We start from the raw sequence: 16,741 nt of genomic DNA on the forward strand, positions 1-16,741 counted from the left end.
CTCAATAGATTAACATGTAGGTTTCTGGGAAAAGATTCAGTACAACCTGTCAATTCTATGCTCTTTCTATGCTAAGAAGTCTACAAGGCGGTCTATCAATGACTGACCGCTATCTCTGCATGTACAGCCAGAGGGGGGTTGGGGGTGGGGCAATCCCTAATAGGGCCGCCTCCCGGACTTCTAAACCTAGATAAATGGATAAAGTCCAGGTTATACAGAATTTTTTTCTTCACAATTATATACTGTATCTGCTCTAAACATATTTCCTGCAGACAGGACAGCAGTTTCCATGTGATAGCTTTCCTTTAGCATCCCAATGTGCAGGATTTGCCATGCATCCCATGCTATACAGTGACAGGGTCAAATCCATGGCCATTCTGCAACTTAATGATCATGCAGAATATCTGTACATTCACAATATGTTCATATTTCCATAGTGAATTTTGCCACCATTTGTGAATGGGGTTTTGAAAACTACCTTGCATAATACTGTAGCCCAAACTGTGGGAAGATTTGCAGAATAGAATCTGCAGTAATTCTACATTGTGTGAAAGTGGCCTAAAAGATGAGGTTCGTGCAAAAACTGTCTTTTGAAATGAAGACGGCAAACCATTCCTTTGAGGCTGATCCTCTGTGACCACCACTGAACAAGACAACCCCAAAACTAACCTTGAACGATGCTGCAAGGAAGGTATATAGCTGGCTGAAAGTAGGCTTATAGAGAAGATACTTGTGAGGGTTCTCTCGTTTTGTAGGCTTCTCAGCAGGATCCTGCAAGACAAATGCAGCACAGATAACAAGCTGCCACCAATGACAATACTATATCAATACTCTATACAATACAATACTATATACAATATCTCTCTACTGCTCTGTTCACACTAGTGTCATGGATCCAAATAAAAATGGGGCTAATAAAGCCATTCCAAACAGATACTGTTTTAGTAACCCCAGTGGCTTTAAGGCACTTCACTGCCGTCCTGTCATGACGCTATGACTAAGTGTAGGGTCTGTCTGAAATGTGGAAGTGTTCCTGCTTCTCCGTGGCTTTATTCGCCTCAGATAAACCTCGGATCAAGTGTGTTCCGTTGGCCGCTGATGTCCTGTGCTATTTATGCAGTCAGAACCAATAAACACTAGTGTGAATAACGCTTTACCTCTGTTTCTATACGATCTATTTTGTGAATCTGCACAAGTAACACAGAAGGCTCAGCTACCTGTAATCCAGGTTTATTCATCTGAGAGGTCAGATTCATGGGTTCTCTCTCCAAAGCTTGTAGCATTCGGAACATATCAATGGTCAGCTCACTGAATTTCACCTGTAGTGGATTACAAAAAATAAAAGTCCTAAGTGTATAAGAACCAACTTAACCCAGAAGCGAAGAACTTTTTACAGTAGACTTGTATTTCTGAACTAGATGGTTGTTCCTCTGAGGGGATTCACCATTTAACAGTATCAAGTAGTTATTAAAGATACTGTTGTCACCTTTTATTCAGATAAAGGAGCTTTCCCAGGTTTTTAGGATATCACCTATCTACAGGAATACTGGGACCCCCACTGAATGCATGAACACGGGTTCCATTCCCCCATCCCAAAGTAGTGTCAAGCCGAGCATTCATACTGCCAGAGTTTATAGGGCTGCTCAGGGATGCCAAGCACTGTATGCAGCCAACTCCAGAAAATAAACGGAGCCGCAATATGCATGCTCCACCTGCTCCATCTGGACAGGACCCCTCAGTGGGGTCATATATAGGGACTTATATGTCTTTGGGATAGGGAACAACAGTAAAACAATGCCTTTTAAATCTAAAGCTTGCTATACATGTTTTAATAGTTCCTTAGATCTCCATGCGCATGCACACTCATCTCGGCTGATTGTGAATGTTTTCTGAATATACAATAGCAAATGCATGTGTATGAGGAAGTCATTAGATAAAGCTGACCTCTCGTTCACATGGCCAGATTAAAGAGGTCCTTTATGAACTAAACAATAATGGTATCTACCTAGCTATTCACAGGACAGGCCATCAATGTCTGGTCACCTAGCAGAAGGTGTAAGTCATCAAGGGGTCTGCAAAATGAAGGGGCCATAATACTCCAGCAAGCTTAAATGCCGTGTACCCCAGACCTTAGATCGTACGGATCGTATGGATTGGGACCCTATCCTACTGTTGAGAACCCGATACTCCAACCACACCATCTCATACCAGACCTTAGATCAAGTCATCTTCAGCTCAGAGGTGTATAGTCCAACAACAAAAACATTGTCCAAAAACGTAAGTTAGATCGTGCCGGTGTCTTCTCACCGGAATAATGAACTAGGTGGAAATGAACACAACAAAACTTCCTCACCTGGTTATTGCAATTGCCAATGATGAGGGCATCAGCCAGCATCAACTGCCCCACGACCATGCCCTGCTCCAACATGGGTCCTGTGCCCTCCGCCAGTCGATTAGAAATGATGACAATGGTGTTGTCATCATTTAACACCATCACGGGGTCTGCCTGCCACCGGAGAGAAGCTGAATATTAGGTGAAAAGTGCAGCTTTATGATGTGGAAATACCCAAGTGCTGAACAGACAGGCTGAACTAGGGAAAAAGATCCATTAGACATGAAATATATTCAGGTTGAAGTCTCAGGAGAGGCGATGTGAAGGCCATGTGAAATAAAACCACTGCGACCCAATCATGAGGGAATAATTGTAGAGCCTTGGAACTTTCCAACAGTTCATCAGCCGCTGCGGCTAACACTTCATTATTTAGATTAAATGTAAATGAGATGCCATGCTTGAAGAATCGTCTCGGGAGGAAAACAAGGATTTTTCATGTATTGGATACGTTCTTTGAAGCTGGAATGAGTAAATGATCTGCAACTTTTATACTGTGGCTGATGCATAATGTATAACCTGGCTAATCTCTGTCTAAATATTGCATTTGTACCCCTAATAGTCAGCTAAGAAAGAACAACATGCCCATACTGAACAGTCCCTAGGCTCAAAGACTAACCATGGTGGAGTCCTGTTCCTAAATGTACTCAGCATGATTGGAAGCCAATGGCAAGGCCGTGGAGTCACTGGCTCCTATCTTTCTACAGCCTGGCTTCACTTTCTTCACAAATAGCTGAAAAGTCAGGGTCAGACAGAAACTAGTGACTGAATTCCTATGAAAGTAAATAAGCTAATGAAAATGCACCAGTATTCTCGCAAAAATTGTGCCCAGGAACTGCACACATGCTCATTAAAGATGCCATGCACACAACTAAGTGTGTATCCAATGTGGATCTGAATTTGCAGCGAATGCAGAGTGACATCAGAGTGCATTTACATCTATCAGATTCAGTCCCCATTAAAGAGTGGGTCCTGTCCTACTCTGTCTCATCCAAGTGCATTCTGCTGCAAAATCGGCCCTACATCAGATGCACATCCAGTCGTGGGCATGGGGACTTAAGACACTTTACGCCCTCATATGGCAGGTGGACGGGCTTGTTGAAAATGAGATTTGGCTTAATATGCAAAACAGTGCACCAGTCCTGTTACCAGAATTATTATCTGTGCATATTTAATGGGGGACAGAGTCCCCGAATGGTCACAAAAAGCTAGTGTGACCACAGCCTTAATTTATCTGCTTCATTATAACTAATAGAAAAGTGCATAATCAATTTTTTTTTAAAAAAAATTACTATTTTTATTGTTATTCCAAATCTACCCAAAACAGGCCCCTCCCCCTCACTCTTTAGCAGACCGAGCTCTACACTTCTATTAGTGGCTGTGCCTGGTACTGCAGCTTGGTCCTATTTATTTTAAAGAGGTTGAGCTGTAGTCCCACATATGGCCACTACTAAAAAACCATCACCTGGTAAAGTTGAGCCCCCTTCCCCATGATGCTGATGCAATATATTAAGATTAAGAAATAAGTTTTTTAGTCCATGCCACTGAAATACTCATGAAGCAAAATATTTTAGTAGCAGGATAAGATCTATATTTGTAGACAGAAACGGGACGTGACCTGAAGATACATTAAAGGAAATATACGGAACCTCAATAAATGCAGCTACTTCTTGAAGAACAAGGTTCCATTCCAGCTGGTCCTCCGTATTGAAGCGATGGGTGTAGTCTTCAATTTCATCTGATAGTTCCTAAGGAGCAAATGTCATTGATAAAACAACATAGGTCACAAGGATCTAAAGCCACTGACTATTTAAAAGAAAAAAAAAAAAGTCTGGAGGATCTATAAGGGTATTACTGTATGACAATGCACATAAAGAATGACATACTCCAGGCAAAAGGACAAGACGCGCTGAAACGGAGAGTTCTCAGTCCATCAATTACCTTGACAAGGTCTTTAACAACATCCATTTTATTAAGCAAGAGGCAGACGACGATGAAGCGAGCATAGTACCGCAACTTCTTCACGACCAGCTCAGGTCTAAAAGGAAAGCACAGCCATTACTTAAAGTTACTATAATCCAAGAATTGAGCTGAAGTATCAGTAGCCAGGCAATAACCTCATTAGCCGAGGCATACATGGGCTTGAGAGATACAGGTCCCTAAATGGAGGCCCCTACAGAGCGCTCAGTAGTATCATAAGAAATTCACATAAAGAAAAACAGGGAAAACGGCCACTGAGTTATCATCAGTATGAAGCCTGCATCCTGAGGCTGAAAGCCCCTTTAAGGCTAGGCTCAAATCTGTGACTGATTCTCCTAAAAATCAATGGAGAGAAAAGTCCTGCATGTGACAGACCCCATTACAGTCCGTCGAAAACCTCCATTTTATCAGTCCAGCTCTTCATGGCTTGGGTTTCCTGGTAGACCCAAATGATGGAGGGCTCAGCACGGGTGTGAACCTAAGCCTATGGAAACTATACAAATTACATTAACATCAAACACACCAATATTGGCAGGATGAAACAAACACCTAATGTGTAAGGGTCCTCCTGACTCTTCCCTTATGGTAGCCGCAGACTGGTCATATTGAATTTCAGCATGTTTGATCCTTTGTTCTCAAGACTGATAGATAAGCAGCTACTAGGTGTCTGGCAGTGTCTTATACCTCTCTAGTTATTGAGAAACAAGCCCTCACACCCTCCTGATTTTGTTACGTCCCTGGGGTCAGCACCTGTAATAGTCTCAGCTTTTTGCTGTACCTGCCACACAGAGAAGACCTAGTGCTGACAATACATTGAAGACCAGCTTTGTTCCATAGGGGTTCCCCATCACTCCCTGGGGTGGGCGCCCCATTGTTCAGATTTGTCTCAGAATGGCTGGAGAAGGAGTTGTCAGTCAGTCTGACAGATTAGAATCCACATTCTACAACTTGTGCTATAGTACTTATACATACTGTAGTAGAAGCCAAATGAAGCTAAATTTTTAATTAAAATTTTTTAGTTTAATTTTTTAACAAAAAACATACAGTACTTTTCAATAATTAAAAAAAAAATAAAAATAACTGCACAGTCTTTATCCTGTCCTATGCCTGAGTGTCACAAGGTCGTCAACTGTTTTTCACCTAATAAAGAGTTAGTCATTGAAAATGGATAGAGCGCGGTCTTTAACAGATTTGCTATAGGGCAGCCTGCAGCTACACAAAGCGAGCGAGTGCTGGGAAAGCAACCGGGAATGATGCAAGTCATTAGCAGAAAAACCCAGAGCCGCAAGTCTATTTTATAGTCCTAACGTCATCCAAACATAAATCTTTAAGAGTCTAATGGAGAAGTGAAGCTGTAGGAACAATATATCGGAATATACCCAATAATCTGGAAAAGGAACAAAAGCGACTGGTTATTGATCCAAGAGTAATAGGTCTGGGACTAACAGTCCAATAGGAGCATACAGTCATGGCCAAAAGTTTTGAGAATGATACAAATATTAATTTTTACAAAGTCTACTGCTTCAGTTGTTCTAATGGCAATTTGCATATACTCCAGAATGTTATAAAGAGTGATCAGCTTAACAGCAATAACTTGCAAAGTCTATATTTGCCTAGAAAATGAACTTTATCCCCCAAAACACATTTCAACATCATTGCAGCCCTGCCTTAAAAGGACCAGCTAACATCGTTTCAGTGATTGCTCCATTAACACAGGTGTGGGTGTTGATGAGGACAAGGCTGGAGATCAATCTGTCATGATTAAGTAAGAATGACACCACTGGACACTTTAAAAGGAGGCTGGTGCTTGGCATCATTGTTTCTCTTCTGTTAACCATGGTTATCTCTAAAGAAACACGTGCAGTCATCATTGCACTGCACAAAAATGGCCTAACAGGGAAGAGTATCGCAGCTAGAAAGATTGCACCTCAGTCAACAATCTATGGCATCATCAATAACTTCAAGGAGAGAGGTTCCATTATTGACAAAAAGGCTCCAGGGCGCCCACGAAAGACCAGCAAGCGCCAGGACCGTCTCTTAAAAGTGTTTCAGCTGCGGGATCGGGCTACCAGCAGTGCAGAGCTTGCTCAGGAATGGCAGCAGGCAGGTGTGAGTGCATCTGCACGCACTGTGAGGCGGAGACTCTTGGAGCAAGGCCTGGTCTCAAGGAGGGCAGTAAAGAAGCCACTTCTCTCCAGAAAAAACATCAGGGACAGACTGATATTCTGCAAAAGGTACATGGAGTGGACTGCTGAGGACTGGGGTAAAGTCATTTTCTCTGATGAATCCCCTTTTCAATTGTTTGGGACATCTGGAAAACAGCTTATTGGGAGAAGACGAGGTGAGCGCTACCACCAGTCTTGTCTCATGCCAACTGTAAAGCATCCTGAAACCATTCATGTGTGGGGTTGCTTCTCAGCCAAGGGAATCGGCTCTCTCACAGTCTTGCCTAAAAACACAGCCATGAATAAAGAATGGTACCAGAATGTCCTCCAAGATCAACTTCTCCCAACCGTCCAAGAGCAGTTTGGCGATCAACAATGCCTTTTCCAGCATGATGGAGCACCTTGCCAAAAAGCAAAGGTGATAACTAAATGGCTCAGGGAACAAAACAGAGATTTTGGGTCCATGGTCTGGAAACTCCCCAGATCTTAATCCCATTGAGAACTTGTGGTCAATCATCAAGAGACGGGTGGACAAACAAAAACCTACAAATTCTGACAAAATGCAAGCATTGATTGTGCAAGAATGGACTGCTATCAGTCGGGATTTGGTCCAGAAGTTGATTGAGAGCATGCCAGGGAGAATTGCAGAGGTCCTGAAGAAGAAGGGTCAACACTGCAAATATTGACTTGCTGCATTAACTCATTCTAACTGTCAATATAAGCTTTTGTTACTCATAACATGATTGCAATTATATTTCTGTATGAGATAAAAACATGTTACAAAACACACATAAAAACCAGAGGGAGCAGATCATGTGAAAATATAAGATTTGTGTCATTCTCAAAACTTTTGGCCATGACTGTACAATGTGTAAAAAAGAAGCCAGAGTAGCAAAGTCTCTTTTGCCACATTCACATTGTAGCAATAAGGACTTTTTCCCTAATAAGTGATTGTGAACGATGTATTAAAGGCTAAAAATACTGATTACCTCTCCTAAGGATACATCATGTACATCAGATTAGTGGGGTCTGACCTCCAGAACCCTCACAAATCAGCTGTTCTGAGGAGCTCATGCGCAGAGAATAGAGCAGGAAGCAGACAGCTCTGTTCTCTGTGTAGTGGCCAGACCAGGTACTGCAGGTCCGTTCTAATTTGCTTAATTGGGATCTAAAGCTGCAGTGACTCTGTTCCACTATTAGACCGAGACCAAACCTGCCCGACTCCTGCTCCATTTTCGGTGTATTAGGTGAGGAGAATTCCTCATTAATGGGTGTCATACCACTTTAGGATAGGGCACCAATATTTTTAATCTAGTAAAGCAGTATAACGCTAAGTTCACACTAGCGTTCGTTTTTTTGTTCTTTGGGTCCGCTTCGGAAACCCAGTCCACTTAAAAACTGGTTACCCACAGACCCCATAGATTATTACGGGGTCCACTGGGTTTCCGCCCGAAAAATGCAGGAGTTTTCTCTTCATTTTTCATGCGGAATAGGGAACGGAATCCCTGAGCAGAGAGCGAGTGCTGGTGTGAGCCTAGTCTAAGACCTGGGCTTTGTGCCCTGGTCTTAAATCACATTATTTTTTGGTGTGAGAGGAGCCTAATTTTTTTTTTTAGAGGTCTGGTGCACCAGAACTGAAACCTACGCCAGTGTGAAACAGTATTCTGGTGTAAGTTTTGATACATTTGCTGAGCAGATATCCCGGTCATGCACACTTTTTTGAAAACTGTCGAGTAGGCTACAAAATGAAATTGGTGACAATTTGTATGCAAAAAACAATCATAACTTTAAAAAAAATTGGGGCATGATTAATTGACCCCAGTATATCTCATTTTACAGATGGGAGTGATCCCTACAATCCACGGTATACAAACATCAAATAGAAGAAATAAATGCATTGTTTTACACAGTATACATAGAAGTCTTACAGTGTTTATCACCCGAATATGGGGCAGACCTTAGAGGGGACCAATGGGATAACTGCCTTCTGGTAGGCTAAAAATATGCAAATCTAGTTGACTGAGTCACGCGTGATGTTAAGGAGGCTGCCCTCTAGAGGGCGGCATACAGAGGCACTGTTCTCCTAATTACATCCTGGAGAATAGATTTGCATATTTTTTTACCCAGAATCCCTAGCGAAGCAGGAATGACTTGTAAATCTCTGTACTGCCTATGTAGGAACACACTCTCCCTAATGTGTATGATTATCCCCTGATCCTGGTAGGTTAGTGACTCAATGTGCCTCTCACCACCCTTCATAAAGGGACATAGGAGTCTCAGTCCGTGCTGGTAGGGGTTTGGTGTTTTTCTTGATAGGTAAATAGGGGGCACGGTCATGTTTAAAGAAGACATAGCAGGTACAATAATGGGTGTCCCTACAACTGACATGCATCACCTATCCACACAACAGTCACCACCGGCATCCCCAGCTCCTACTCTTTCTCCTTGCATGTCGGCAGAGAGTAAGAGTTGGAATAGTGTTAGTGGAGAATACGCCCTGCCCTGTCTATGGGGCTGAATGAAAACAGATAAGCATTCTACTTGGTCATCTCGATCAGCGTCATAATATGGGGAGGGGACAGTGTATGCTTGACCATTATTTTACACAAAATTCCTCTCAATGCTTTTAAGGACTTGAGCTCTCTGGGGTTGCCAGTAGTGATGGTTGTGTGGATAGTTCAATGTCAATTGACAAACCCTTGTTGTACTTGTAATGTCTGCTTTCTATATGACTAATTGTGGGGATACTTGGTACCTGCTCTGTGTGGCATAACCCTTATAAATGGTGGCTGCTATCCCTATTACAGGGTATCAAAGAAAACATGCAAAAATTTGCAGCAGCATCCAGAGCAAGCATGTATATATAGTATCTGCTAGCATGGTACCTGAACGGATATGGTCAATGGGGTTCATCACCCAATGTAATTTAAGAACAGAAAAAGTGTCAAGAATTGACATCAGTCCTTTTATTTCTTCTATGTGGATGTGAAATTGGTGATTGTATATTCAGCGCCCGAATCTATGGAGTAAATATCCACTGAAAGTAATGGGAGGCTGAATGAAAGGGTTTCTGATATGTATTCTACTGTGAAAGACGGGATGAAGTACATGTATAAATGACAAGTAAATGAGTCAATCATTCTTATAATGTTTGATTTGGGTCACAAAGACATTACAGGATTTAGTGGACTTCACAGCAGGAAAGTGAACGTATTATAGGAAGTAGGAGTGTATCACCCGGCTCAGCAGTCCCTGTTCTCCACTTCTGAGGGGTAGGACTTTTTAGACATTTTATGAATAAGCTGGTAGGTCAAATATCAAATATCCACCCTCCCCCATGCATTTGTACCTGTCGTGTAGAGTTATTCTCATGTCCATGAAAGCCTCTGCAGTAATCTATCCTGATAACCAATGTCAGCAGCTTAAGGGCCGCTGACTGCAATGACTGTCAATGAGAGACTGGGGCAAAGCCCTTCATACTTTTTAAACTGACAAGTGGTACTTAAAGCAACGTAAAGAGCCACAGTGTGGGCCGACGTCCAGGACAAAAAAAAAAAAAACAGTCGGCAACTGCAGAAAACAAACCTAATGTACGAAAGCATTTGTAGAACTGATGCTATACATCCCTTCAGGCTCTGTCTTGTCCTTCTTTTCCCCTGAAACATTCCTAATTTTAATACCGATAACTAATGTCTTTCACAGTAATCTTAACATTGTGATCATATACCTTTCATAAATGTATGACCCATCCTACAGAAATACATTCAGCTGTAAGACATTTATTGCCCATGGACAAGTAGGCTTAACGGTATGCAAGCCAAGATGCTCCCTGTAGCTTACCAATATACTTCCTACAACAACCTCTAGAGGGCAATAACTCATGTGCTAAAGTAGATTTCGGAATTATAAAAAGATGAAATATGCAAATAAATGTGATCCATGTAGTACAGGCTTCGTACATACATAGGGTCCTCATGTCTTACCTGTCCTCCTTGGTGACTTGGGAATAATAAGACCGCTGTCGAATTGCAGAGTAGAAAGAAAAAGCTTCATTAAGGTAACTGGTCTCTGATGTCCGAAGACTGGAAGACAAGCGAAACATATATTCACACATATCTGCATCACTCTGCATGTAGTATATATCACAGGCATGTTAACATCGCTATACTGAGGCTGGTACTGCCTATAGCAAATATGCCAATTAACTTATATCCCATTCATAGGATGAAGGAGGGGGGGGTAAATTGCAGATTATGGGGTTTGACCTCTCACAGGAATTGGGGGATATTGCACCCTAGTCTGAATGAAACACCAGGCTTCCATTTGCCACTCTTCATTTCAGTGAGACTGCCAGGATAGACAAAGGGTGAGACTTGGTATTCCCAATAAAATGAATAGAGAGGTTGTCCTACCACCATTCTCAAGATGGTGATGGGGCAACCCCTTAAACATCCCCAGAAAGCACCATACACCACCAACTCTCCATTCTTTCCAACTCAAATGTGGTGGCCTTTTTATCGAAGGTTATGGTCAAGGAAAATCCATTCCGGAAACTGGTGGGATCTCAGATCTAGAAATTTTACTTTAATGGAGTTGAACTGTAATATCAAACATAACCTGCAGAAAACTGTGGCACCGTTTTTGGAATCAAGCAGCTATGTCTTGCTAATGGAATGGCCTTTTCACGAGTCTTCTTACAGTGCTGGGGGTCAAACGTAAGCGGCCATTTTCTTGGGGCCTGTGGGCATGCGCAGTCGGCTCTGCCCGAAGCCTAAAAGTTTGACCCCCAGCGCCGGAAGAAGACGCGTGAAGAGGCCGTTCCTGAAGAAGATGGAGGCGGTGCTGGAGAGTTCTCTCACAGCATTGGGGACCGCCCCCAGTGCTGCAAGAAAACTCATTTGCATACTGACAATAACCAGGATCTCTACTGAATGGCGGCGCAGAGAAGACATCTAAAGGTAGGAGAAGAATAGTCTTTCTTAAAGCTATTACTACGTGTTAGGCACAAAAAATTGCATTTTAATGATAAGATCCCTTTAAGAAAATGAGGTGTACACCAGGTTTTGGGTACTGTGTATCTATCAGCAATTCTCTTCCAACCTATGGGATGCCCAGCCTTACACAATCGTGCTGCACATCTATGGTGTTCCTAATCCACGTACTCCCACAGTGAAATCATGAAGAACCTGCCATCTCAGTGCTCCACTTTGTTACAACATACTTGGCCTTACAGATTGTAACAAATTATTACAGGTCTCAGAATTCGGTAACAGCAACCTCTTGGCCTTGGACATATAAAAAAGCCTTAAATTTCCCAAAAGAAGCGTCTCCTGCAGGAAACAAAGCCCCGCTGGCTGCAAACCTTTCAAGTTAACAAGCTGACTGAGGAGGACGCCGAAACCGGGTGCTGAAAGACTATCCGACATGGTGACCCTTCTCATTTATCATCTTCAAATAACATTGAGAAGGATCTCTCTAAATATTCACATAAAATAGACCTGTATACCTGGCCAAGCACTCATGGATTTACTACTAACCATAGAGGAATAGAGAGGTTTTCTACGATTTTAACACAAGGATATACAGTATAATTTTCTAAGAATTCATTCAGTAAATTTATATAAAGGTAGTATAAATGTTTCTGAGTCATAGTGAAAGCCTGCGAGTCCTGTTCTCCGGTCCACACATACAGAGGAAGCCTGTGAGTCCTGTTCTCCGGTCCACACATACAGAGGAAGCCTGTGAGTCCTGTTCTCCTGTCCACACATATAGAAAAAGCCTGCGAGTCCTGTTCTCCTGTCCACACATACAGAGGAAGTCTGTGAGTCCTGTTCTGTCCACACATACAGAGGAAGCCTGTGAGTCCTGTTCTCCTGTCCACACATACAGAGGAAGCCTGTGAGTCCTGTTCTCCTGTCCACACATATAGAAAAAGCCTGCGAGTCCTGTTCTCCTGTCCACACATACAGAGGAAGTCTGTGAGTCCTGTTCTGTCCACACATACAGAGGAAGCCTGTGAGTCCTGTTCTCCTGTCCACACATATAGAAAAAGCCTGCGAGTCCTGTTCTCCTGTCCACACATACAGAGGAAGTCTGTGAGTCCTGTTCTGTCCACACATACAGAGGAAGCCTGTGAGTCCTGTTCTCCTGTCCACACATACAGAGGAAGTCTGTGAGTCCTGTTCTCCTGTCCAAACATATAGAGAAAGCCTGTGAGTCCTGTTCTGTCCACACATACAGAGGAAGCCTGAGTCCTGTGTTCTCCTGTCCAAACATACAGAGAAAGCCTGTGAGTCCTGTCCACACATATAGAGGAAACCTGTGAGTCCTGCTCACACATATAGAGAAAGCCTGTGAGTCCTGTTCTAATGTCCACAAATACAGAGGAAGCCTGTGAGTCCTGTTCTCCTGTCCACACACATAGAAAAAGCCTGTGAGTCCTGTTCTCCTGTCCACACACATAGAAAAAGCCTGTGAGTCCTGTTCTCCTGTCCACACACATAGAAAAAGCCTGTGAGTCCTGTTCTCCTGTCCACACACATAGAAAAAGCCTGTGAGTCCTGTTCTCCTGTCCACACATAGAAAAAGCCTGTGAGTCCTGTTCTCCTGTCCACACATATAGAGGAAGCCTGTGAGTTCTGTTCTCCTGTCCAAACATATAGAGAAAGCCTGTGAGTCCTGTTCTGTCCACACATACAGAGGAAGCCTGTGAGTCCTGTTCTCCTGTCCACACATATAGAAAAAGCCTGTGAGTCCTGCTCACACATATAGAGGAAGCCTGTGAGTCCTGTTCTCCTATCCACACATATAGAGAAAGCCTGTGTCCTGTTCTCCTGTCCACACATACAGAGGAAGCCTGTGAGTCCTGTTCTCCTGTCCACACATACAGAGGAAGCCTGTGAGTCCTGTTCTCCTGTCCAAACATATAGAGAAAGCCTGTGAGTCCTGTTCTCCTGTCCAAACATATAGAGAAAGCCTGTGAGTCCTGCTTCCCCTAAACACATAGGTCCAGCCTGTGAGTCCTGCTTCGTGTGGCCATATATAGAAAGCCTGTGAGTCCTCCTTCCTGCCTACAAACAGCTTTTCACATATGTGCAGCGCTATTCTTATATATGTTTTAACAGTAAGAACATTGGAATTGGAATATACATAGGAATAGTTAAAGGATTGAGGGGAAACCATCAGGACTGTTGCTGACTTTATTCTCTTCATTTGAGTCACTGCCAAATTGAATGCTCCTCAGCCTGCATACAGTGCAATAAATCCTCATGGCGCTTCTCAATGATGCGGCAATACATTGGCTGGAATATACTAGCGGGCACTTTCTTTAATTTTGCACCTTTTTACATTTGGTACTTACTAATAGTGATAATATAACTGCCCAATCTTTGAGGCAATTTCTCCAATCTGCCAACGCTTGAGGCCATACCGATTGTCAAGTACTTGCCTAAATGCAAGAGAGAAAACATTAAATGTTCCTATTTTTGGTTCTAAACACACAATAAAATAATGGCAAATAAAACGAATAAGATCAGGGTGACTAGCGCAATGGTTGGCTGGGTCTACCAAGATCATAGAGATTGAATGGAGTACAAGGGCACATGCTTGACTACAACTTAATTCAAAACCATCCTAAGCTCCGTCTTCCATGGAGTGTTGCTTTAAAAAATAAATTTCTGAAGCATCCAGCGCATAACTAAAGTCTGAGATCCACTATTACAAGCCGAACCTATAGGATAATTCCCAACATTGTTTACCTGTGCTGTTGTTGAAATTTCCAAAGTTTTGTATAGACATCAAACGTCCTTCCAAAGTACGACTGCCACTGTTTCTGTCCATACTGAGGCAAATCCCTAGGAAAATAACAGATTATTTCAGCCAAAGTATATTTTGCCGTTCTCAAACCACATAAACAAGGGGCTTAAAAAAATAGAAGGTATAATAGAAAAAAAACAAAAAACTTCCAGCATATGCCAGTCACTTTTATAGGAGTTCTGAGAACAGGAAAGAAGGAGTGCATGCTGGGAGTTGTAGATTTGCAACAAGATAAGGTTGCCGATCCCTACTGAAAGATATGCATCATACAATGATCTGAGGATTCTGATTCTGGGAGCCACATTGACCCTTAGATAGGAGGAGCTGCTGCTCTGAATCAGCCCTATGGCCCCTGCATAGTCTTACAAAGCACATCAGCACCCAACTACCCGCAAATGCAGAACAGAGAAATTCAAGTGAATGGGGTTGTGCACCCTGACCACCTGGCTGTACAGAGGAATTGCAGCACAACTCCATTCAAGTGAATAGGGCCAGGTGTAGTTCCTTCCAGCGCTGCACTCTGACCAAGTGGTTGTGCAGAAGAACTGCAGCACTGCTCCAGTCAAGTGTAATTCCATGCACAATGGCACCCTGACCACCTGACTGTGTATTGGAACTACAGAACGAGTTAATTCGAGTGTATAGGGCCAGTTGTAGTCCTCAGCACCCTGACCACCTATCTGAGAATGGGCACAGCTCCATGTAAGTGAATGAGGCCAGCTGTAGTTTCCTGCACAGAGGCACCCTGACCACCTGGCTGTGCAGGGAACCAGCAGACCAGCAGGATAACAGTGTCCAAATAAATGGGCCGGCAGTAATTTCCTACACAGCAGAGCCCAGACCACCTGGCTGTGCGGGGGGAACAGCAGCATAGCCCCAGAGCCCTGGAAGTGCTGCTGAGCAGCGGATAACAGTCAGGTGGCCCCATCATTGCCAGGATAAAGGGAGATCCCAAAGGTTGGATCCCACCAACCCAAACAATATGCCACCCCTTTACAGGAAGGTAATATCTCTTTAATTTTGCAGAACTAACATGATATAGTGAATTAGAATACGTTGCATCCACAAGCACAACTTATTAAGTTGTCTGTGCTGAACCCAAGAAAGGTTTTCGTCTCTCAGTGCTCGCACCTCCCGGCTCAGAGCTTTATCACTCACAGCACAGAATGTGAAATTAATGGGCTGTGGAATGAGATGATACCCTGGGCCAATGATGTTGCCCCCTCCCGTCTAAATGACCTTATGCTCCTCATTGAGAAAAGCTGCCGGCTCGCCAGGCTCTACCTGATCTCCTGACGCGTGAACTGCAGTAAATGAGGAAGAGGATGATTATCAGATTGTACTTCACCTACTTTATTTTTTTTATTTTTTTTTTTGCCAGAGGGACCCGTGTTAACCTGTCTGGGGCAGCGATTTCCTAGCACATTCTCAGCATGTTTTGATTGGCAATGTCCTCCATCTCTGCCGGCACACGGCAGCCCGGCGCTGTCACACAGCACCGCCACCTGCCGTGAGGTTTCCATGGAAACAGGCTGCCACTGTGAATAGTTCCCCAAAAGCCTTAATCCCCCCCCCCCCAATACCTTCCGTTACTGTAAGATCTGCTGCATCTACTGCGTGCCACTATTACACCCAAGTTACATGACATACATTCTTATACAAAGCAGTCATATAAGAAAAGAGACGTAGAACAGCGCGGATTTGGTGATACAACAGATGACAAGCAGAAACAGTCCGCTGCAAGTCTGAACGGAGTCTATAGGAGCAATTACAGCCCCCAAAATTATCATAACAATGACTGTCAGCCATGACGATATATGTAATGAGGGAACCCATCTACAATCACAGGCACCCATGCAGCTGTCAATGAGTATTTGGTGGAAAATTCTGCAAAAACGATGAATAAGTCTCCTGTCTACTAACGGAAAACAAATAGATCAAGCGACGTGAAAAATCTTTCAAAGTCGTCTGCATAGGAAATAAAGGGTGCAGCGCTTTCTAAAAAGAACACAGCAACTGGTTGTAAATATCATCAGGCACTAGCTGGCAATTCATACAAAGAAGAACGGATAATGTAAAATGAGTCAGCTCTGTAAGACATTGCCATTTTACAAGATCTCTGCTTGTTGTCAGTGAACAATCGCTGCAGTGTTCTCTCTGAACCCTATAGGTGTTGTCTCATGTAAACATTTATCTCCTATCCACAAGAAACAGGAGAAGTGTGGACAAGTGACTTCAGTCCCCCGAAGGCCTCCTTGTGAAGGCGACCGGTGCTCCATTCACTTCTATGGGGCTGTGGGGGCTACTGGAGATTACAGTACTGGCAGCCCCATAGAAGTGAATGGTAAGAACACAATATGGTGGATTCATTAAGCTAAAGAAACACTTTGCA

General features: G+C 43.2%; 1 protein-coding gene across 1 annotated transcript in view; it reads right to left on the bottom strand.

Moving 5' to 3' along the window:
- The window catches only part of SCAI (suppressor of cancer cell invasion), a 100,168-nt gene that overhangs the window by 23,251 nt on the left and 60,176 nt on the right, over positions 1 to 16,741 (bottom strand). The window contains exons 3-10 of the mRNA XM_075260197.1: positions 14,292 to 14,387; positions 13,895 to 13,981; positions 10,518 to 10,616; positions 4,331 to 4,427; positions 4,039 to 4,137; positions 2,354 to 2,506; positions 1,218 to 1,319; positions 670 to 771 (exon numbers count right to left, since the gene is read on the bottom strand). Coding sequence (XP_075116298.1) covers positions 670 to 771; positions 1,218 to 1,319; positions 2,354 to 2,506; positions 4,039 to 4,137; positions 4,331 to 4,427; positions 10,518 to 10,616; positions 13,895 to 13,981; positions 14,292 to 14,387 — 835 coding nt within the window. The remainder of the gene's footprint in view (positions 1 to 669; positions 772 to 1,217; positions 1,320 to 2,353; positions 2,507 to 4,038; positions 4,138 to 4,330; positions 4,428 to 10,517; positions 10,617 to 13,894; positions 13,982 to 14,291; positions 14,388 to 16,741) is intronic.

This window comes from Leptodactylus fuscus, chromosome 11, assembly GCF_031893055.1.
Source record: "Leptodactylus fuscus isolate aLepFus1 chromosome 11, aLepFus1.hap2, whole genome shotgun sequence".
Lineage (NCBI taxonomy): Eukaryota > Metazoa > Chordata > Amphibia > Anura > Leptodactylidae > Leptodactylus > Leptodactylus fuscus.